Source organism: Grampus griseus (genome assembly GCF_964374135.1).
Source record: "Grampus griseus genome assembly, chromosome: 2".
NCBI classification, from domain to species: domain Eukaryota; kingdom Metazoa; phylum Chordata; class Mammalia; order Artiodactyla; family Delphinidae; genus Grampus; species Grampus griseus.
The window spans coordinates 139,740,967-139,764,343 of NC_139018.1; the positions used below are offsets into that span (position 1 = coordinate 139,740,967).

General features: G+C 52.4%; 1 protein-coding gene across 1 annotated transcript in view; it reads left to right on the forward strand.

Moving 5' to 3' along the window:
* SEMA4B (semaphorin 4B) overlaps positions 1 to 23,377 on the forward strand; it is an 82,147-nt gene that overhangs the window by 45,823 nt on the left and 12,947 nt on the right. Inside the window, exon 4 of the mRNA XM_082647481.1 lies at positions 11,638 to 11,891. Within this exon, the coding sequence (XP_082503607.1) occupies positions 11,783 to 11,891 (109 nt within the window). The 5' untranslated portion in view covers positions 11,638 to 11,782. The remainder of the gene's footprint in view (positions 1 to 11,637; positions 11,892 to 23,377) is intronic.

Sequence of the window (23,377 nt, forward strand, 5' to 3'; positions counted from 1 at the left end):
AATGTTAGCCTTATAAATGTCAGCTTTGCTTTAGGTGGAATAGTTTGCCAAATAATTCATGTCAAGGTTATATAACTCCTCCTAAATGAGGTATAATTTCTTTTTACCTGATAAAGGCTAATTCTGAAAGTTCGCTTTGTCTTCAGACTAACACACCTCAAAGAAATTATTCTTTACTATTTTTTTGTCGCGGGGAGGAGGGCAACAATCTTTTTGAAATCAGTTGAAAGCTCAGATCCCTCTCATCAGAAGTGGCATATCATTCTGGGGGTTCACAACTCACTGAAGCCGACCCTGGTGGTTAAGGGGCTCCCTGCTCAGTTCCACTGCTCACAGGCTGTAAGGAAAGAGCTAAGGCTCTTAGATAAAGAGTTTGAGAGGAGCAAGGCAGGTCTGCTCCCTTTCAGGGGGCTTGTGGGGTCCCTGTGGACTGGGTGGGTCAGGCCCCAGGTCCAGGCCCCTTAGAGCCCCCTCCTTTGCTAGAGCCAAGCTGGGCCCACTCAGAGCCTCGTGGCATCCTCCAGCCTGACACTCAGCACGTAAATGGTGCTGTCAGGCGTCCCAGGAATCTCGGGCCTAGGTAGCTGGTATGTAAGATCCCTGTCCAAGCATGGATCTTTGGTGCCTCCCTCACATTGGCTTTCTGTGAGCGTTGTCTCCTGGTGCCATTGCTTTAGGGTGGCAAGTGGGCACATCACCAAGGTAATGCATTCCTCCCTCCATCCTATCAAAGCAGTCTTCGGAGCCACAGGGAATCAATGGAACCCACCTGTTCAGTCCCCCACCTGATGGGCTCACCTGTCTAGGCCCACTCTCCACAGGCAGTGCTGGAACCAAGAGCAAGGCTCTCTGTCTGGGAGAAAGAGTTGTAGCCACCAGGTAACCTAAGGTGACTGGGAAACTGCAGAAGTCAGAGAGCCCCTCTTCTTTGGGAGGGGAGAGCCTTGGTCCTCTGGAAAGGAAGCTTAGTTCCCTGGGGTGGAGGAAGGGCCTTGGCTGGGTCTTCTTTCCCTGCATGTAGCAATGGCCAGGGGTCTAGGGCTCAGAGTAGGATTTACGGAAGAAGAACTTGGGGGCAAACGGAGAGGTAGATTCCTGGTTTCTTGAGATGTTGGGAATGGAGGGGCCTCAGGTCTGATAAGCCAAACTAGAAACCAGACTGTGTCCTAGACCCTTATGCTTCTCGCTCCCCATCCTTACCTGGCCTAGAACATCTACCTCCCACCTGTGAGTGGCTGCAGTGGTTTCAGGGGAAAGAGAGTCTCTGAGCATTAATTGTGCCCCTGCGGGATGACAGTTGCCAAGCATCAGCCAGGCCAGTTACCCAGGGTCTCCAGGCCCCTTTGGGGAGCAGGCCTGCGGGCACAGGCACACAGGCCCTCCTGAACTTGTCTTGGGGGCAGGGACATGACAGTGGCAACTTTGTGTTCTACCGTGTCGAGGCAGGGGCAGGCTGAACCCTGCTGGTTGCACCACAGCCCTGTGGGGTAGGGGGAATCCCCTCCCAGGGAGTGGCCAGCTCAGGCCCCAACAGGCCCCAGCAGGGGTGGCGCTGGGGAGAGCGGCAGGCTCTTCACCACAGCGGGCACACCCGGGGCCTGGGCTGGGCAGGCCGGTTCCTTCTCCCTGTAAGAGTTGCAGCCTCAGCTCTAGGTTTGTAGGAGGCGGCTGAACCTGAGCGGAGAGCCCAGAAGGGGGTCCTCTGGGTTGGGCATCTAAGATGGTCATGGCCACTTTTAGGTAATGAGGTGAACCGATAATATAATGTGCGTTCACCACAGGCCAGTGCTGCCAGTCACCTTATGTGCACTGTCTCATCAGCTCTCCTAACAGCCCAGGCAGTACTGTTAGCGTTCCCATCTTACAGATGAAGAAACTGAGGCTCGGAGAGATCGTGTGGCTTGCTCACAGTCCCCAGAATAATGGATGGTGCTGAGATTATCCTTATGGAAGAACTGGTGTGTTCTTCCCCTGGATTTTTTTTTTTTTTTTTTAGTTTTTGGCCACACCCCACGGCATGTGGGATCTTAGTTCCCCCCCGACCAGGGATCGAACCTGCACCTCCTGCATTGGAAGGCAGAGTCTTAACCACTGGACTGCCGGAGAGGTCCCCATCCCTGGATTCTAATCACTTGGAAGAGCAAGCAACATAAGGGACCAGTGGAGGGGCGTGCGGTTTGGGGAACAGAGATGAGGCCATTTACATTTATTGCCAGACTCTGGTTAAAAGCCACCTGTGAGATTTGAAGGCAGTGTTCGTGCTGGCCCTGTGAATGCCCTCTGCTGCAGAGGGCACTGCCCCAGGGAAGCTCCCAGCACCCCCCACCCTGGGATCTGGAACTCATTGGCTGACTTAAAAGCACACAGAGGGTGGGCCAACTGGTGTCACTTCCTCATCAAAATGTATTGATGCTGCAGCCAGGCCCCGGAGGAGGAGACAGCAGCAGTGTGCCCAGCCAGTGCAGGTGGGGAGCTGCAGCTGCAGGTTGGCATGAGAGGAGGGCCCCGGGCTACGAGGGGATGGTGGCAGGGGGCCAAGGCCCTGGGAGCTGGGCCTTAGCCAGTGCGTGTCTTCAAGGCCTTACTGGGCAGCCTGCCAGCCAGAACCCGGGGATGGGAGGAGCTTGAGTGCTACTCCAGGAGGGGGCGGGTGGGAGCCTGGGTTCAAGCTCCGCTGGGCTTGGCAGGAGGCCCCTCCTCCACGGCCAGCAAACAAAGCAAAGCCATGGCCTCCAGAGTAGAATTGTGGGGGCTGGAGAGCCAGGCTCCCCTGGGTGGGAATGAGAGCGGGCAGGCCCGGCTGGGGGCAGCCTGGCAGGAGCCATGCGTACCCAAGGACAGGGCTGGCCTTCACCTGGGCAGAGGCTGTACCTATAGATGATTAATGAGTATTGATGGCTTGAGAGGCTGACTGTGGTCTGGACTGACCATTCCACTGCCAGCACTTGCCCTGAGCCTCCGCTGCCTGTTTCCTTTGCGCTGAGCAGTTTAGTAGGGCAGTGGACTCGTGTGTTCATTTGCTTTATATTTTTAGCCGTGCTTCCCTTTATTTTCTTTCTCTTGTAGACTTTCATATTTCTCTTCACTTTCTCCCCCTTGTATAGCTAGTCTCACTTTCTTCTTTCACCTGATTCTACAGGTGAGGTGTTGTTTGTTTGCTTTTTTTACCTTTCAGTCTCTAGAGTCCCCCCCCCCCCACCGGCATGATAACAGGTATAAGGTATACGTTTACACATAGGGAAATGGACAGATCTTAAGTGTACAGCTCGAGAAATTTTAATATTTGTATACACTTGGGAAACCAACATCCAGATCAAGATATGGAGGGGCTTCCCTGGTGGCACAGTGGTTGAGCGTCTGCCTGCCGATGCAGGGGACACAGGTTCATGCCCCGGTCCGGGAAGATCCCACATTCCACGGAGCGGCTGGGCCTGTGAGCCATGGCCGCTGAGCCTGCGCGTCCGGAGCCTGTGCTCCGCAACGGGAGAGGCCACAACAGTGAGAGGCCCGCGTACCGCTAAAAAAAAAAAAAAAAAAGATATGGAATATTCTTGTCATCCCTAAAGTTTCCTTGTCTGCCTGAGAGGCATGTGGCCCTGTTTTGTTTGGCTTCTTTGCATGTACTCGTATGTGCGTTTTACCTCTCATTCTTGCATTTTTATCTTTCTTATGTGTGTGTTTGTGTGTACATGAGAGACAGAACGTCAGAGAGAGAGAGAGAGAGAGAGAGAGAAGGAAGGAGGGTGAGGATGGATGGGCAAAGGCTGTGTAAGTGTAGACAGAGAAAGGGCCAGACTTGATGCCTGCATCTTGCTGGCTGGGGGCAAAGAGGAAGTGTTGCTTTTCTCTTCGTCTCTTTTTTTGAATTTTATTTTATTTATTTTTTATACAGCAGGTTCTTATTAGTTATCTGTTTTATACATATTAGTGTATACATGTCAATCCCAATCTCCCAATTCATCCCACCACCACCACCCCCGGCACTTTCCTCCCTTGGTGTCCATACGTTTGTTCTCTACATCTGTGTCTCTATTTCTGCCCTGCAAACCGGTTCATCTGTACCATTTTTCTAGGTTCCATATATGTGCATTAATATATGATATTTGTTTTTCTCTTTCTGACTTACTTCACTCTGTATGACAGTCTTTAGATACATCCATGTCTCTACAAATGACCCAATTTCGTTCCTTCTTATGGCTGAGTAATATTCCATTGTATATATGTACCACATCTTCTTTATCCATTCTTCTGTCGATGGGCATTTAGGTTGCTTCCATGACCTGGCTATTTTAAATAGTACTACAATGAACATTGGGGTGCATGTGTCTTTTTGAATTATGGTTTTCTCTGGGTATATGCCCAGTAGTGGGATTGCTGGGTCATATGGTAATTCTATTTTTAGTTTTTTAAGGAACCTCCATACTGTTCTCCATAGTGGCTGCATCAATTTACATTCCCACCAACAGTGCAAGAGGGTTCCCTTTTCTCCACACCCTCTCCAGCATTTGTTGTTTGTAGATTTTCTGATGATGCCCATTCTAACTGGTGTGAGGTGATACCTCATTGTAGTTTTGATTTGCATTTCTCTAATAATTAGCGATGTTGAGCAGCTTTTCATGTGCTTCTTGGCCATCTGTATGTCTTCTTTGGAGAAATGTCTATTTAGGTCTTCTGCCTATTTTTTGATTGGGTTGTTTGGTTTTTTTGATATTGAGCTGCATGAGCTGTTTATATATTTTGGAAATTAATCCTTTGTCCGTTGATTTGTTTGCAAATATTTTCTCCCATTCTGAGGGCTGTCTTTTCATCTTATTTGTAGTTTCCTTTGCTTTGCAAAAGATTTTAAGTTTCATTAGGTCCCATTTGTTTATTTTTGTTTTTATTTCCATTACTCTAGGAGGTGAATCAAAAAAGATCTTGCTGTGATTTATGTCAAAGAGTGCTCTTCCTATGTTTTCCTCTAAGAATTTTATAGTGTCTGGTCTTAGATTTAGGTCTCTAGTCCATTTTGAGTTTATTTTTGTGTATCGTGTTAGGGGGTGTTCTAATTTCATTCTTTTACATGTAGCTGTCAGTTTTCCCAGCACCACTTACTGAAGAGACTGTCTTTTCTCCATTGTATATTCTTGCCTCCTTTGTCATAGATTAGTTGACCATAGGTGCGTGGGTTTATCTCTGGGCTTTCTATCCTGTTCCATTGATCTATATTTCTGTTTTTGTGCCAGTACCATATTGTCTTAATTACTGTAGTTTTGTAGTATAGTCTGAAGTCAGAGAGTCTGATTCCTCCAGCTCCGTTTTTTTCCCTCAAGACTGCTTTGGCTATTTGGGGTCTTTTGTGTCTCCATACAAATTTTAAGATTTTTTGTTCTAGCTCCATAAAAAATGCCACTGGTAATTTGATATGGATTGCATTGAATCTGTAGATTGCTTTGGGTAGTATAGTCATTTTCACAATATTGATTCTTCCAATCCAAGAACATGATATATCTCTCCATCTGTTTGTGTTATCTTTGATTTCTTTCATCAGTGTCTTATAGTTTTCTGAGTACAAGTCTTTTACCTCCTTAGGTAGGTTTATTCCTAGGTATTTTATTCTTTTTGTTGCAATGGTGAATGGGATTGTTTCCTTGATTTCCCTTTCTGATCTTTCATTGTTAGTGTATAGGAATGCAAGAGATTTCTGTGCATTAATTTTGTATCCTGCAACTTTACCAAATTCATTGATTAGCTCTAGTAGTTTTCTGGTGGCATCTTTAGGATCCTCTATGTATAGTATCATGTCATCTGCAAACAGTGACAGTTTTACTTCTTCTTTTCCAATTTGTATTCCTTTTATTTCTTTTTCTTCTCTGATTGCCATGGCTAGGACTTCCAAAACTATGTTGAATAATAGTGGTGAGAGTGGACATCCTTGTCTTGTTCCTGATCTTAGAGGTTTCAGTTTTTCACCATTGAGAATGATGTTGGCTGTAGGTTTGTCATATATGGCCTTTATTATGTTGAGGTAGGTTCCCTCTATGCCTAATTTCTGGAGAGTTTTTATCATAAATGGGTGTTGAGTTTTGTCACAAGCTTTTTCTGCATCTTTTTATACTCTTTCCAAGCCACCCCCTGAGCTCTTTATAAACACCGGCATTCTGGCTGAGAAAGACTTGCCTACAACCCAGAGTGGCACAGGGGAGCAGGAGACACAGTGTTGGCTTGGGAACCACTCTTTAGCCCACGGGAAGTCAGCTCAAATGAGGTTTTTCTCTGTCGTCCTCCTGTTTTTTCCGCTCTGGGGAGAACAAATTAGCACACTGACAGAAGACAGTGGAGCCCACAAGGCCTGAGGCCACCATGCTGGGGGCATGGGATAGAGGGCTCATCTCCAGGCCAACAGTTGGGTCCCTCATTTTGTCTGCCCTGTGGAGATCCTGCTTGAGTGCCATGCTAGGCAGTGGGGTTTCCAAAGACAAGACCCATTACTGTCCTCAAGGGGCCTGCCACTGAGTTGGCATAAGACACACTTGAAGCATCTGAGCAGCCATGAGCAGGATATAATTAACCACCAGGCGAGTCTACATCAGCCCCTGCCTCCTCTCCTCAGAGAGGAGCATAGCAGTCAGACAACCCATGTGTTGCCAAGACACTAGGGCAAACCAGGCTTGCTGTGGCTTGAGAAGCTACCTGACATGGAGATTCAGGCACTCAACAAATTCTAATTGACCACATGCCACTATCAGGCCCTGTTCTAGGTAAGAGCTGTAAGCAGAAGATAGAAGGAAATGCTATGGGTAGTACCGTGATTTCAATAAGATTTCTTGCAATTTTTTTCATATTATTGTTTTCTTTTTTTTTTGGCCGTGCTATGCGGCTTGTGGGATTTTAGTTCCCCAACCAGGGATTGAACGCGGGCCCTCAGCAGTGAGAGCATGGAGTCCTAACCACTGGACCACCAGGGGATTCCCTCGTATTATTATTATGGATAATATGAAGAAATGTGGGCCGAATGGTACAGTAAGGAGGATACATAGCTAATTGTTCGACCTACAAAGGGTATTGATCAGTTTCAGCCCGGATGGAGGTTTCCAGTGTGCTCTGTTTTTGGCCCTGTCTCACTCAGTTCCCCCCCGCCCCGCAAATTTACAAAACACTGATATAAAAACACCCATAACTTTCTATATTAACCAACTGTTAAAACTTTGCCATAGTAGCACTCACACCCTTTTTTTTTTTTTAATTTTTATTTATTTATTTTGGCTGCGTTGGATCTTCGTTGCTGTGCGCGGGCTTTCTCTAGTTGCAGCGAGCGGGGTCTACTCTTCGTTGTGGTGCGCGGGCTTCTCATTGCAGTGGCTTCTCTTGTTATGGAGCACGGGCTCTAGGCAGGCGGGCTTCAGTAGTTGCAGCACGCGGGCTCAGTAGTTGTGGCTTGTGGGCTCTAGAGCGCAGGCTCAGTAGTTGTGGCACACGGGCTTAGTTGCTCCGTGGCATGTGGGATCTTCCCGGACCAGGGCTTGAACCCGTGTCCCCTGCATTGGCAGGTGGATTCTTAACCACTGCACCACCAGGGAAGTCCCCACACTCTTTCTTTCTAATACACACAAAGAACATGCTTGTTTTGGCTGAATCATTTGAAAGTAACTTGTAGACATTGTGATATTGCACGTCTACAGACCTCAGCAGGCATCTCCAAAGAACAATGACATTCTCCTAAGAACACAATACCATTATTATAACTTAAGAAAATGAACAATAATGCCATAATATCATCAAATACACAGTGTGTGTTAAAATTTTCCCAATTGCTCTATGGCTTTTTTTTTTCTTCAGAATTCAAACAAGGTTCACATATTGCATTTGATTATCATGTCTTTTTAGTTTCCTAACCTAAAACAGTTCCCCTGTCCTTTTTGTCTTTTCATCAGTTTGATCTTTTTGAAGAGTCCAGGTTATTTGTCTTGTAGAATGCTGGATGTATCTGATTGTGTCCTCATTATTAGATCTGGGTTAGACACTTTTGCTACAATGGTTGATGAGTTGTATATTTCTTATTGCTTCCTATCAGGAGGTAAATGATATCAGGTAGTCCCACTACCAGTGATATTACTTTTGGCCACTTGATTAAGATGGTGTCCGCTGGGGGAAAAAAAAAGAAAAAGATGGTGGCCACCAGAGTTCTCCCTTAGAGAAACATTTTCCCACTGGTAATTAGTAAAAATCATCTGTGGGACAGATTTTGAGACCTTGTTAATATAGTTTCCTAAAAATCTGCCACCCAAACGTTTAGCATCCACTGATTATCCCTGTTCGAATCTCGATTTTCTAAGTCTACCATTTCTTCTACATTTATCCGGCAGCACTCTTCTACAGAGAAAAGCATCCTTTCTAGACCTTCTCTTTCTCTGTCTGTGCTTCGCCGAGTTTTACTGTGGACTAATGGATTGTTTTATTTTGATGCATTAGAATCCATTACTTCCTTATGCTTTCTGTTGCTCAAATTGTCCCAAGTTTGGTCATCCAGCTGGCCCTATATCCTTTGGACATGACCCCATTAGTCTTTAGTCACTTCCTTGTTTCCCGGCCCAACACAACATCCCAGACTCACCTTGTACTTTCCCTTTCATTTCTCCAGGGAGTCCTGGAACCTTTTATTGGAGAGTAATATTTAGAAACCAAGAAGTGGGTGCTAGGTCTGCTCACCTAATATTTTTATCAATGATTTTAATACAAGGTCAAGAATGCTTATCAGATTTATAGATGACTCAAAACTGGGAGAGGAAGCCTAATGTATAATAGAATCAATATTCAAAATGACCTCACTAGGATGAAATCTGGGCCAGAACCAATAGATTTAACGGAGATCAATACAAAGTCTTGTGCTTAGGTTGAAAAAGTTAATTGCATAATTTCCAGTTTGGGGGAATCCTAGACCAAAGTCGATATCAAAAAGCAGCTCTGGGGCTTCCCTCGTGGCGCAGTGGTTGGGAGTCCGCCTGCCGATGCAGGGGACGCGGGTTCGTGCCCCAGTCCGGGAAGATCCCGCATGCCGCGGAGCGGCTGGGCCTGTGAGCCATGGCCGCTGGGCCTGCACGTCCGGAGCCTGTGCTCCGCGGCGGGAGAGGCCACAACAGTGAGAGGCCCGCATACCGCAAAAAAAAAAAAAAAAAAAAAGTAGCTCTGGTTGTTTGTTGACATGTACCAGCAGTATTCCATGACTCTCAGGCTGCATTCATTCATTCATTTGTTCAGCCAATACTTACTGAGGGCCTACCATATGCCAGGCACTGTTCTAGAGGCTAGGGATGTGTTAGTTCCCTTCTCAGTCAACATTCTTGGGGGTGAGAAGGTGGGTAGGCAGTTCAGACAATAAAGAAAAACCACAACAAATAAATCATAGAGTGTTTTAGATGATGAGCGCTTTGAAGAAACATCTCAGGGCAAGGGGAATATTGGGGGAAGTTCTGATTCTTCAAGGTTGTCTTTGAGGAAAGATTTGACAGAAACAAGGGACTCAGTCAGTTTCTGGGAAGAGTGCTCCAGGCAGAGAGAGTAGCCAGGGCAAAGGTCCTAATACAAGAGTGTTCACAAGTGTGCCTGGGGTAGAGTGAATGGGGGAAGAGCAGTGGATGATGCAATTGTGGTAGGGGTGAGGTAGCCTAGGGCCTTGCAGACCACTGTAAGGAACCACTGGAGGATTTTGAGCAGAGGAGTGCCATGACTTGACTTTGGTTTTGAAAAACTCCCTCTGGCTGCAGAGTTGAGAAAAGATTGTAAGGGGCGCAAGGGTGGAAGAAAGGAGACCAGTTAGGCCGCCCTTGCAGCACCCAGGAGAGGGCAGTAACTGGGCCCCCAGGAGGTGGTAAGTGATCAGACTGTAGATTTGCTAGTGGACTGGATGTGAGGAGCAATTTAAAGATGGACTTGCCATTAAATGAGATGGGAAAGGCTCACACAGATGGAGGATGTTTTGGGGAGGGAGAAGGGAGAGATGAGGAGCTTGGTTTGAGACCATGTTGAATTTAAGATAACTGTCAGAAAAGAGAGCCTGGTAGAAATGTTGAGGCCAGTTGGAGTTTAGGACAGAGGTCCTAGCTACAGACAGAAACATGGACATCACTGGCTAAAGATGGATTGACACCATTAATAGCAGCAAAGTGTCCCAGGCCTGGGCAATGCTGGAACTACAAGTAGCTGGTGCTGCCCACGTCCCATGTGGAATTCTGTGTCCAGGGCTGGGAGCCCCTGTAAAAGGGGTACTACTGGCCTGGACCATAGCCATAGAAGCGTATTGGGATGGTGGAGGTACAGAAATCATGGAAGCTTACTGTGCATGAGGAGACCTGGGACCACGTGAGCACTGTGCCCACCCCCTGAGGGCCACCCTGTGGGAGGCCCTGGGAATAGGGTGAGAGCAAAAGGTGCCAGCTCTGAGAAGGCTAATTTTGGCTGGGGGTGAAGAGCCATTGTGGCTAATTCCTGGAGGAACTGTCCCCACTGCCATGGAAATGACTGGCAGAGGTTTTCAAAGTCCTTTTGACTTGAACTACAGGAAGAATTACACTTTACTGTGATCCTGTGCACACTTAGGAAAAGTTGAAACAAGTTTCCTAAAGCTTACTTATCGATAATTTCTATGGTCATTGCACTTTTGTATCTTCCATTCTATTTCTTTTTTAATGCTGATAGGGATCCACTAAATTGACTTCAGGATCCATTAAGGGATCCAGTCTGCAGTTTGAAACCCCTGGTCTCAGCACAACTGAACTCCACCCCTGGGTATTCACACTGCAGGAGGATTGAGGGTGGGTGCCTCTGGAATTCCAGCCTTAGGGAGTACTTTCCCCTGCCAGGCTACGTGCAGGTTGTGGAGAAGGTCCACCTCCTTGGCAGTACATTAAGTCCTATTATCCCACTTAAGCTAATCTTGCCCGGATCCCCCCATCCGAGGTTTGGCTTCGTGCGGACAGAATTCCAAGCGTGGATGACCCCGCAGGGTACCTAGATTAAGTGCTAAGCCTCTAAGTGAACACTCAAGACCTAAGGTGGAATGACCCCTGCAGAAATTAGGTGCAGAAGCAACTAGCCCCGGAGTCTACCAGCTCGGCGGAGTTCATTTGGTTACGGACAGTGGGTGCCAGGAGCATTGCGGGGGGACGGGGGGGGGGGGCGGCAGGGATAAAGGGAGAAGACACGGGAGCGCAGTGTAGAGACCCAAACGTTTTCCCAAACGAACGCGCTGCGGGTCCTAGAGGAGCCGGAAGGGGCCGGGGCGGCCGTGGGAGGGTCTGAGAGGTGGGGGCGGGGAACTAGGGGTCTGCTTTCCTCCGTGCCCCCGCGCTCCCGCGGACTCGGCTGGTACTGATCCCCGGGCTTGGCCCCCTCCGGACGCGCACCAAGCTAGGTGCACCCAGCTGGCGCCCCTTGAGCCTCCAGCGCCCAGGAAGGAGGAAGGGGGAAGGGGTGGGTCGGGCACGAGCTGAGCAGGGAGAGGCTGGACTAACCGCCCAACTTCCTCCTTCAGCCCCTCCCTCCCGCACTCGCGGGCGAGCTTCGACCGAACGGAGCTAGTGGAAGACCGCGGTGCAGCTGGGGGCGGAGGGGCCAGGGTTCGCAGCAGCCCACGTGACCCCATTTCCCACCCGGTTCCAGCCCCCAGGTCCGGAGGCGGGGGCCCGGCGACCGACTCCCGGCCGGACTTCGCGGTGGGGCCGCCGCCCGCGAGTCCTATAGAGCCACCTGAGCCGGACCCCGGAGGACGCAGTCGCTCCTCGCTGTCCGAGTCCCGCGCGCCGCGATGGGCCGGGGGAGCCGGCCGCCGCCGCCTTTGCTGCTGCTGATGCTACTGCTACTGCTACCGCCGTCTCCGATTCGGGCGCTCGCCCCTCGGATCAGCCTGCCTCTGGGTGAGTGCTGGGGCGACCCCGCGGGGGACGCGGGCTGGGGTCTGGGGGAGTGGAGGCGGCCGGAGAGGTGCCTCGCGCGGAGGTTGTGGTGACAAAGGAGGGAGGGAGGGAGGGGGTCTGTCGGAGGCTTGGGGTCCATTAGGACCCCTCCTCCTTTCAGAACGCTCCTGGGAAGGAGGGAGAGGAGAGGGGAGCTGTGGGGCCGCGGGCCCCTTTCTTCCATTCTTTTTAATGGACAGGGAGGGGATCTCTCGCCCGCTCTGTCGCCCCGGCTCGCCCCTTGGTAGGGCGCCCTTTCGGCGGTGGCGCCCCCCCTCGTTCCCCACCCCCGGTGCTGGCTGCCCGCTGGTCCGCCTGCCCATCTGCTTGTCTTTGATGCTGACCAGAGCCAGCCGCGGTGCCCCCACCCCCGCCCCCGAGGGCGGCGCGGAGTGGAGGGGGCCTTGGTTGCCGTCCCATAAACACTGGGGTCTGGTATTACAGCAAGTCGCAGCAGGACTCGGGAACTGCGGCGGGGCGGGTGCCCCATTCTCCCTCCGCCTCTTCATCCTGGTGGGCCGGCGCAGCCCGTCCCCACCGCGCAGGCTTGGTGGGATCCCCCCAGGGCCTGGGAGCGACCATACTAGGGATGGGGGCAGCTCTGGGCTCCGAGACTTCCAGGCCCTGGGAAGGACTGCTTCTCAGAGTCACCCTGGAGTACCATCCTCATTGGCCACGTCCCTCGCCTGGTGCTCACGTCTGCTTCTCTGGCCCCCTCCCTTCCAGCCCTCCACTCTCCCCTCTCCTTACCAACCCCCCCACCCCCGCCACTTTCATCTCGTTGCTTTTCCAAGTCTTTGAAATCAGAGGGACCTGGATTCCAGTCCCATTTCTGCTACTGGGCAAGTGAGCCCCTTTTCCCTGTGCCCTAGTTTCCTCATCTGTAAAATGGGCACTGTCATAGGTATTTTGCAAGGCTATCTTAGAGATTTCATGAAACCAGGTGTATTACTAGGCAACATATATAGATGCCCAATAATGTTTCTCCAAGCCCTTTAACTTGTTGGTTGTCACACTGAATGAATTAGAATAAAGGATGTATAAATTAGTGTTTACAGACTAAAATTGTACCAGCCTTCCTTCTCTTTACAGCATCCCACTTCTAAAAGCATTTCATTTACAAAAGGAAGGAGTAGCAGAATCAGTACTTAAATTAAGTCAGGGCCACTAGGGAAAACCCTACCTGAAATATTGCAGGATAATACTGAGAAGATGGCCTGGGTTCAAATCCTGCCTCAGCCACTAGGTAACCCTGTGACCTTGAGCAAGCTACTTAACCTCTCTGGGCCTTGATTTCCTCATCTGTAAAATAGGGATAATGATGGCACCCACCTCAAAGTTGTGAAGGTTAAATCATTTTCTGTTTGAAAAGTACTTAGGGCAGGGCTTGATACGTAGAACCCGCTTAATAAGTGTTAACTATCATCATTGCTATGTGTTAAGCACAGGCTTCATTTTGGCATATCCTGCCCAGAGCTGGGGTTTGTTAGTTTGACTACAGCCCCTTGGGTGCTCCAGCTGGGTAAGTGAAGATAACAGGTGTATCCGGACCCAGGCCTGCTGCCTCGCTACTCTTTCTGTTGTGGCCACCACTCCCTTTGCCCTTAGACCCTCTCAGCTCTGCAAGAAGGCGAGGTGAGGGGGGAACAAAGGCTCTGATGGACTCTACTTCTGGCCCTGGGAAAGTTGGACTGGTTCACGGGGCCATGTCAACTGTAGCAGGTATTGTGTCCAACTCTGAAGCTGGCTGGGGACCACTCATAGTGTGAATGAAAGACAGAAGGGGGAGCTGTGCGGAGGAACTGAGAGGACCTGCTTCCTGAGAGCAGCTAGAACACTTGGTCATTACTACCCACTGCCCTGAAACCTGGCCCACTTCCACGTATTCAGCACCATGGCCTGGCCGTAGTACAGGCTACTGTCACACACTAGCACCCCTTGCACAGGTCAGGTGGTGCTATGGTCTGGATGTCTGTGTACCCCCAAAATTCATATGTTAAAATCCTAACCCCCCAAAAGACTAAGACACTCAGGCTCACCTGTGAGAACCCACAGATGCACACATTTAGTTTATGGCACAGAGGTGCCCAGCTGAGGGGTGGAGGGCCTGAAATGCAGTTTATACTCTGCTTTCCAAGCTGTGGAGCCTAGAGAAAAAGACCTTCCGCTCTCTTCTTGAGGCTGGGACTACCCAGAGGGGACTTCTTTTTCTAGTTCCACCAAAGCCCTGGCATCGTTTAGCAGCACCCCAGCCCCTGAACTCGTGAGCATGTATCCACACTTTGCTGAGCTGCACTGCGCTGCACCCAGAGTGCTCGCCTCCCTGGCCTCCCTCCAGGACCTTGATCCCCGCTGCCCCCATCCCATCTACATGCAGGTCCTCCCAGCCGGCTGGGAGCCCCAGAGGGGGATCCCCGGTGATTGAGCAGGCACACCCTCTGAGCATGGCCTGAGGCGGTTTCCTGCCTCATCCCTGGGGGCTCATCAGATGTTCCTGGCAGTGTGCCCATACCGGGCAAGCCCATGGTGACCATGGGATGCTGGGCTTGAAGCCCCAGGCCTCTCCCTCACAGAACAGGGAGAGAGGCATGGAACGGAGAACACACCCCGCTTCCTGCCACCTGCCCTCCTGTACTGAATTCCCACCCAGGCTCTCCAGGGGCCCGGATGCCTAGGGAGAATGGCCTGTGTCTGTGGTTTAAAACAAAATCCTTGGAAGTAGAGCATCCAGTTTGCATCTGAGGTCCTTCGTGTGGAACCCTCATTACTGTTGATCAGCAGCAGATTCCTGGGGCCATGAGGAGGGGGTGCCCCACTTGTGGTCTCACCCAGTGGACAGGAGTGGGAGGAGGACTGGGGGCTCCAGGGTCAGCTAGGCAAGCAGTGGCCTTAAGAGGAGGTTTCTTGTCTCTGTGAAAGGGACGCTTCAAAGAAGCATGTGGAATTTTGGTTCTGTTGCATCGGAGACTGTGCAGTGAGGACAGAGGCCTTGCAGTGGTCAGGAGCAGGAGAGACGCGGAGTGGAAGCAGTGGGCCTGGGCATGCCGTGCCTTCCAGCCTGGCCGTGCGGGCGGAAACCAGACAGCCTGCTGCTGTGCTCATGATAGTCATGTCGGATCCCCTTATTTGGGCAATTAAAAGGAGTTACTAATTACCCCCTGCCCCAGAAGTGCCTGGCTGGAAGACTCTGTACACAGTGTTTCCAAACTAGACTGAATATAAATCCCTGGGCCTGCAAACCGCAGTCAACAAAACCCCATTGAGCAGAGAGAAGAGCGCATTGGCCTGAATCAGCTGCTTGTCCTCTGACCTGGAGCGGGCACCCAGGGTCATGGCTGCCCTGAGAAGCCCCATGCAAGCCACTTTCGAAGTCTTTTGCTGGCTGGTTACCGGCCTCCCTCCTTGATGTGGCCTCAGCTTGACATGAGCATTTGTCTTCAGCTCTGTCCCGTGGGCTGGCATCTTCATGGCCCTTCAGCACAGAGCTGTAACCGTGGTGCTAACAGACGGCTCACCGCACAACCTGGGGCAAGTGCCCACCTCCTCCAAGCCCATTTTCACATTGGGAGTAATAGCAGGATCCATCTCTCAGGGTCCTGAGAGAATTACGTGAAATAATGTGTGTAAAGTGTTTGGCCCGGTGCTACGTCCCCAGTAAAAGGTAGTGGCTACTCTTCTTTGTGGTGGAAATTCCCTGCCCGCCTTGCTGGGTGAGGTTATTTGCATCATTTGGGTAGATACTGGTGAGTGCTGGCTGTATACAGGCCCTCTGCTAGGTGCTAAGACCTTCTGGCCAAGGAATGAAGTGGTGCAGACCCCACCCCCTAACCTGGGGTAGGAGACCAAGCAAGTCGCCCGAGGGCTGACTGGAGGCCATCGTCAGGGGTCCTGCTTAATTTAGTCCACTTTTCAGGTGCTCCTGGTTCAGCTCTTTCAAAGTCCTCCTCTGCCCCGAGAACCTCCTCTGCCTGGGGCTGGACCGCACCCCTGCCTCCTCCGAGTCCCTGGTTGCCTCCACTCTGCCCTCTTCATAACCCACATGTAGCTGGGTGTTGAAATGCCTGTGTGCCAGCCCAGCAAAGCTCTGAGCTTGCACAACTTTTGGGGCATAGCTGGATACACATGCACGTTCCTCTCCTAGACAGGGGAGACAGGATGGCACGGGGCCTGGAGAAAAAGCTGGACTCAGGTCATGTCCGTCACGCCTTCCTTTGTCCCCTTTCTTAGGGCCTGTGGCCCCACTCCCCCATCCCTGGGTGCTCAGGATCGGAGGCCTCTGATGTGGTCCTCCGTGTGGGTCGAGGGGGAAGAGGAGTGAGAGTACGTGAGACTCTCATGGTCTAGGCTGGCCTGACCTCAGGAGCTCCTGCTGCTGCTTTTTCCTAGCCAGCACCCCCGCCCCTCCCCCTGCCTCTCCTCTTCCTTGCATTCTGACCTCCCTGTCCTGGCAGTGCTCCCCCGAGTCCAGGATGGAAAGTAGAGCCCTGTGCGGTCCCCCTGGTCACTCTTCAGCCACCCACCACTCCTGTGTGACCGTCTCCACTATGGGGCAGGAACCAGCCCTTAGGTGGCACAGCTGGCGTCCTTATGTTTGTGTTCCACCATCCAGCACCTAGAAGAAGGTAGAAGGTAAGGTAGCAGGTATAGGGCTACTGTGGGCACCAGGCTTTTAGTATATTATTTCCACTTACATGGTAGATGGAATTATCCCCATTTTACAATTAAGGTAGCTGAGGTTCAGAGAAGAGAAGTATCTTGTCCACGTCACACAGTTCTGCCTTGCAAGCCTGCGACCTGACCTCTTCTCCGTGGGACTTGTTTGGTCTGCACTCATGGGTCCATCTGAGAAGCCCATCCTGACAGCTTAGTGGAGTTCAGAGAGGTGGGGGGCCTGTGGTGAGGGGGTTTCAGTGGGGATAATAGACAGTAGACAGAAACCTCTCATTTTATCTTCAATTCTTTTTTAAATTTTATTTATTTATTTATTTTTGGCTGTGTTGGGTCTTCATTGCTGTGCGCAGGCTTTCTCTAGTTGTAGTGAGCGGGCACTACTCTTTCGCTGTGGTGCGCGGGTTTCTCATTGCGGTGGCTTCTCTTGTTGCAGAGCATGGGCTCTAGGGGTGCGGGCTTCAGTAGTTGTGGCACGTGGGCTTAGCAGTTGTGGCTCATGGGCTTAGTTGCTCTGCGGCATGTGGGATCTTCCCGGACCAGGGCTCAAACCCGTGTCCCCTGCATTGGCAGGTGGATTCCCAACCACTGCACCACCAGGGAAGCCCCGTATCTTTAATTCTAAAGAGGGGCCAAGTGAACTGACTTGCTGCCTCCCTCTTAGCCTCCCCTTGCCCATCCTCTGAGAGAGGTGTTAACTGGAAGAGGGAAGAAAACCACCCGGGAAGGAGCACCCAATGTGTGCTGGGTGCTGGCCTGGGGTATGGAGGTGCTATTGTTTCATCTCGTACAGATGAGGGACCCGAGGCTCTGAGAAGAGAACTCATATTGTCAGGGCCGTGCAGCTAGAAGTTTCGGGGCAAAGCCTTAGACCACAAGCTCTCTGCCTCAAGAATCACATTCTTTCCATGAGAACATCTGGCTCCTGCTTCTCCTGTGAAATGTACAAAAGCAGTGAAATGACCCAGCTCAGCCTTTGAATAATTGATAGGTTATGTATTTCCATCTGGTAAAGAAATCTATTGAGGTCACTCCTTGGATGGGACAAGGGATCCAGCTAAGGCCCTGATGGCACAGCCATGGTCGGAAATAGGGCAGACCCGGCAGACTTGGCCAGGAGCGCAGTGCACCAGAGACTGGGGCAGACAGACGTTTGCAAACGGGGGAGCAACAGGCCAGAGCCAGCATGGAGATATATTTTGTTTGGCATCCAAGTGTTTTAGAAAAATTTTAATTAGTCACCAATATTTAAAACTCAGGAAATTTTCTATAAAAATCCAGGTTTCCAGTTCTTCTGAAGACCTGATGAGGCTTAGCCCTCATTGCATTGAGTAGCAATGGTCTGCGAGGAAGCAGCAGCTACCCCTTCAGAGGGGCTCCTGCCTGTAGGAGGCTCCACCCCCACCTGCCCTTGTCCCCTTCCCTGTACAAGTGGGCTTCCGAGGTGGTCAGGAGCTGGGGGTTTACTCAGAGCAAGGATGAGGAGTGGGGGTGGGGTGGGCGGCATGGGTAGGACCAATCCTAATTGTTGGTGGCCCCCTAACCCTGGAAGCTTGGCATTTCCACATGCTGTGTTTATTTGGTCTTCCCAGCAACCCTGCGAGGGCTCCCTCCCAGAAATGGCAGGTATCTTGTCTAACTGGTCAGTGATAATACTCAGGACTCACACACAGACCTTGTGACTCTCCTTTCCGGTCCCTGTGGCCTCTCCCATCTCCCTGCAGCTCTTTCAGCTGTCACACTTCCATCTAGACCCTGGGATTCCAGGACTGAGCTCTGGGGAGGGGACAGGGCAAGGGCCATGCTTCTCAGACACACTCTCGCGATCGTGAGGCTTCAGGACCTCTGGACTGCCCCCTTTGAATCTGGTGTCAGTCCCTGGACCAGAGCACCCTGAATTGGGACTTGGGACACTCTTAGTCATTCATTCAATCAACAAATGTTTATTGAACAACTCCTTGGAACTCCCCTGGCCAGATGATACAAATATGGGCTGCAAATAATAAGACAGTTTTGATCCTCAAGGATCAAAGCTTGGTGAGGGAGACAGGGCATCTGAGGCCCATCATTGTCAAATAATGTGGCCAGTGCACTGCGAGAGGTGTGAGCAGGAAACGATGGGTGCACAGGGAAGGGGCTCTCGCCCAGCTGGGGATTCAGGAAGGCCTCCTGGAGGAGGTGATACCGAGCTGAGTCTCAAAGGATGAGTAGGAGTTAGTCAAAAGGAAGAGCATTCTGGGCAGGGAGACTGCCTGGGCAAAGACTGGCGAGGAGAAATAGGACCTTGAGTCAAAGTTCACTCCTTTAAAATGGGAGGGGGATGTGGCAAGGGCTGGCGAGTCAGGGGCTGGGACATAGGGACACGGGACCGTGACAGTCCCCAGAGAGCCCTCTGACCTCTGTAGCACCTGGGCTGGGGGCAGGGGCCAGATGGGAGGCTGCTGCAGTGGCTCGGGTGAGAGAGGGCAGTGGCCCAGTTCAGGCCCAAGGTAGCGGGGATGGTGAGGGGAATAGATTTGGACAGTATTGAGGAGGGAGTCTTGGCAGGTTTTGAGCATGGATTAGATGTCCACGGTGAGGGAGAGGGAGATAGAAAGTGCGACTCACAGGTTTCCAGCCCGCTGAGCTGTGCCACCCAAAGATGCAAGATCCCAAGCCGAGGAGTGGTCTGGAAGGGGGCAGTGGAGGCGGTGCCCGTGGAGGGTCTCCTGCATAGTGGGGTCTGGCATACTGGAGGACGACCTGCATACTGGAGGATGAAGAGATTTGGGAGTTGCCAGCATCCAGGACATTGAAGCGATGGGCATGGATGTGTGGCCCGAGGGCCAAGGGCCGACCCCAGTGAACAAGAACATTCAAGAGCGAGGCCTGGAGAGGCTGAAGGTGATTAATAATACAGACTCTGGAGCCGGTGTCCCAGGTTCAAATCCCAGCTCCACTGGTCTTCCTAACTGGGTAACTGAGGGCAAGTCATTTCACGTGTGCCTCGGTTCTCTCGCCCGAAAAAAGCAGATGGTAATTCCTACCTGACAACCTGGCCAGAAGTACGTGCACCAGCCCAGTTAAAGTGCTGAGTAAGTGCTACAGCGCATCAGCTCCTGGAGGGATGGAGGCCTGGGGGGAGTGTGAAGGAGACGTCAGGCGACCCTTGAGACCAGTGTGGCAGACCCCCAGAGGAGAGGGGACCCCCGCCAGGCCGTGCCCCTCGGCGTCTGGGCAGCGAGGCAATGCCTGGGCCCTGGCGAGTATGGGCCTGGTTCAGGCCTGATCCCCAGGCAGGGAGTGAGTGGGAGGTAAGGGACGGAGATGGCGCTGGGTGGCTCTTCTCCTCAGGAGTTTGGCTGAAAAGGGAGGAGGGAGGCACACACATTTCTAGGATAGATATCGAGGGAAAATAAAATTCTTTGAGAGGCAGAGGTTGATGACACAGGATTCAGTTTCTGAGGAGATGGAGGATGGGAAGTTGAGGTTGTTTATGCCTGATGGCCCCAGTTTCCTTAGAAAAGGGGGGCCTCTGAGAGGAGGAAGATGGGGGTAGAGGCTTCAGGAGAGAGGGGATGGCCAGCCCCGGGGCAGAGGGCCGGAGGAGCTGACCTTAGTCCTTGGTGGGCGGGTGGGGGTCAGGCTTCCAAGGTGATGGCGGCTCATGACAGGTCCTGGGTTAAGACTCTGTTGTCCAGATGGACACAAGGGGAGTGTCTGTGAGGGGTGGGGGCCACCGGGTGATTCTGGCAGGAGCACTTGGCCAGCTCACCTGGGGCGGTAGCAGCAGCCAGCTGGGAAGCGGGCTTTCCCGAGCTTGCATGCCCCAGGAACACAGGACGTTTCTAGGCTGGGTTCCCTTGATTTCTTGCCTCTTTCTTGGTTACCTCAGTCCATGGGGAGCACTTGTGGCACACAGTCCCCTTCCCCTATCAAGAGTGACCCTTGCCTGGCTGGGGTCTCTACCCTGGCATTGGCCTGTTGACAGCAGTTTGGCGTGCCGCTTCCAGCCCGTCTGGCCGCCCTGCCCTGACACTGGGCGGTGGGGAAGGAGGACGCGCAAACAGGTCGGCGGCATCCAGGTGGATGGCTGCCTTGCCCTAGTTTGCTGCTGAGTCAGCGCTTCTGTCCTGGAGGTGGTGCTTCTGCTGGCGCAAGTGGGTCCAAGGGTCCTGTGTGACTCCCTGGGGAAGAGGTGCTCCAACAGAGCCTTGGGAGGCTCTCAGGGATTTGTCCAGGGCCCAGACCCCTCTCTGGGGACCTTGTGATTCAAGCCGAGGGGCAGCTAGCTGCCCACCATGCCCCACCCCCGTTCCCACTGGGGGCACCTTCCAGGCCCTGACTCCGCAGGGAAGCTGGTGTCTTCTGGCCTAGTCCTGCTGGGGCCTGTGGGCGGCGGGCTGTTAAGGCCAGGTCAGCGTCAGCTGGGGTGCCCCCGGAGCCACAGTGGAGGGAAAGGTGGGGCGGGGCTCTGAGTCACGGCCCTGCTGCAGCGCCTGGTTGGCAGGGTGGGGACCGCCCTGGGCGGGGATGGTGCTGAGCCCTGTTTGCATCTCACCCCAGAGAGCTCCACTTCCGGCTGAGTCACAGGCCAGGGGAGAATCTCTAGATGAGGCTGGGGGCTGAGTTGTTCCGGCATCACTTCCTGCTGAGAGCCCAGGCCCTGAGGGTGTGGGAGTGGGGCTCTGCAGGTAGCTCTGACCCTCTCCGAGGGTGAGGGTGAGGGCGGGCGAGGCCCAGGGTGGAGAGGGCTCAAGGCCTTGAGGTGGGACAGCCCCAGGCCTGCCGCCATCCTGCCTTCTTGGAGCCCTGGAGAAGCCACTGGCTCAGGCCTGCCCAGGCTAGATGGGACGGCTTCATCCCACCTGGGAGAACTGGCCACGGCTTCAGGCAGCCCAGCTTTCTCTGCACTGGACTAGCCTGCTGGGTAGAGGGTGTGGAGGATGTCTGAGCAGCACAGGTAGCCCAGGAGACCGCACAAGACACTCTCTTTCCACACAGAGAGCAGGGTGGACACTAAGACTGACCCCGAGGTGGGCCAGCACTCACGGAGCTGAGTGCACAAACACCTCCTTTTAGTCGCCTCTGCAGATAGTACCCCAGAGCGAACACACAAGCATGGACAAGCCCTGTGGTAGGGTGTACACGCACACAAACACACACACGGGCAAGCTGAGGCAGGAACCCCACTCAGAACACCGCCGAGCAGGGACCACCTCTCACAAAGCATGGGCCCGTGACACCGGCCCGTGTCTGAGCTGTTGCTCTCTGCTTGGCCGTGAGCCCCTCATGTGACCAGACGCAGGCCTAGGTTAGAATGGCCCAGGACGAGTTTGTTAGCCATGAGGAACAGGGAGGCCCAGCTCTTCAAAGCAACCCTGTTTCTCTGGCAGCTCTCGCTGGGCTGGATTTTCCTGCAGGGCTTTTTGGTTTTGTTTTTGATCCACTCAAGTGTTGATCGTGTGCCAGATACTGTGCCAACACTGGGATAACGTGTGCGAAGTTGTTTTGAGTAAAGCTCCCAGTAAATGTGGGTTATTATTATGTATGTTATTATTTACATATATAATCTCATTTCTTTTTGTAACAATCCTATGAGGCGAGGTGGTATTATCCTCATTTTACAGATAAGGAAATTGAGGCTCCAAGATGTTAAGTGGCTTGTCCTGGTAGCAAACGGACAGTAAGTGACAGAGGCAGGATTTGAACCCAGGTCTCTGTGCTTCTAATCTCTGTCTCACTGAGACTCCCAGGTGGTAAGCCATCCCCACTGATCGGCCCTGGTGAAGTCCACAGGGCAAGAGGGATTGTGGAGGGCCAGGCCTTCCGGACACCATGGCTTTGAGTCTGAGAGACTCAGGGCAGAGGGGTGAAGAGGCAGCATCCCCAGGATGGGAGTGCGTGGTGTGAGGGGCCCCTCGCCCGTTCCTCCCAGGCGTTTTCTGTCCCTTGGCTGTTTCATTGACTGGACTCCCAGCGTGACAGGAGGAGGTGTGGGGGCCTCTTGAGCAGCTGGCTTCTTCGGAGAGCTGGGCTGGACCAGGGCTGGGCAGCTGGCGCCCTGGCTGGCCCTCCAACCTGGCTGTGCTCTGTCTGCATGACCCTTGGCAAGTCTCCCCACCCCCCCAGGCCTGAGTGAGTCTGAGCTGCCACCTGGACTGAAGCTTATCTCTGACCTTTGGCATTTCTGTATCTGGACAGATTCCAAGAGCAGCCTCCTGCCCAGACTTACGGGACCCGCCTGGGTAGAAATGCCCCTCCTCTGTAGGCAGATAAGCATGGGCATATGTGAGCCAGCCTTGCTGTCAGGAGCCTGGAGGGCTGCAAAAGATGAGGAGGGACTGCGGTAGCCATTTGCCCTGGTCTAACTGACTCCTTGTGAGCCTGCTGGGGGTTTTATTTTCATTATCCCCATGATGCATATGAGAAAACTACAGTTCGGTGAGATGACGTCCACACTGCTCTACAAAGGACCTACCTACACGGTGCTTCTCAAAGTGTGCTTCTTGGGCCTCCAACTTCAGAATCCCCAGGGAGCTCATAAAATTGCATGTTCTCAGGCTCCATCCCAAGCCAGCAGCGTCAGAGTCTCCAGGGGCAGGTCGTGGATCTCGAGTTTAGATCTTCCAGGTGCTTTTGCTGCATCTTGCAGTTTGCAGACCAGGAGTCCAGGGAGGAGACCTCCTGAGCCGGCCTTTGTTTACGTTGCTTAATGACTCTGAGCTTCAGTTTCTTCATTTGTAACCTGGAGATAGCAGCAGTTCCTACCTCACAGGATCATCGTGGGCACCCAGGGA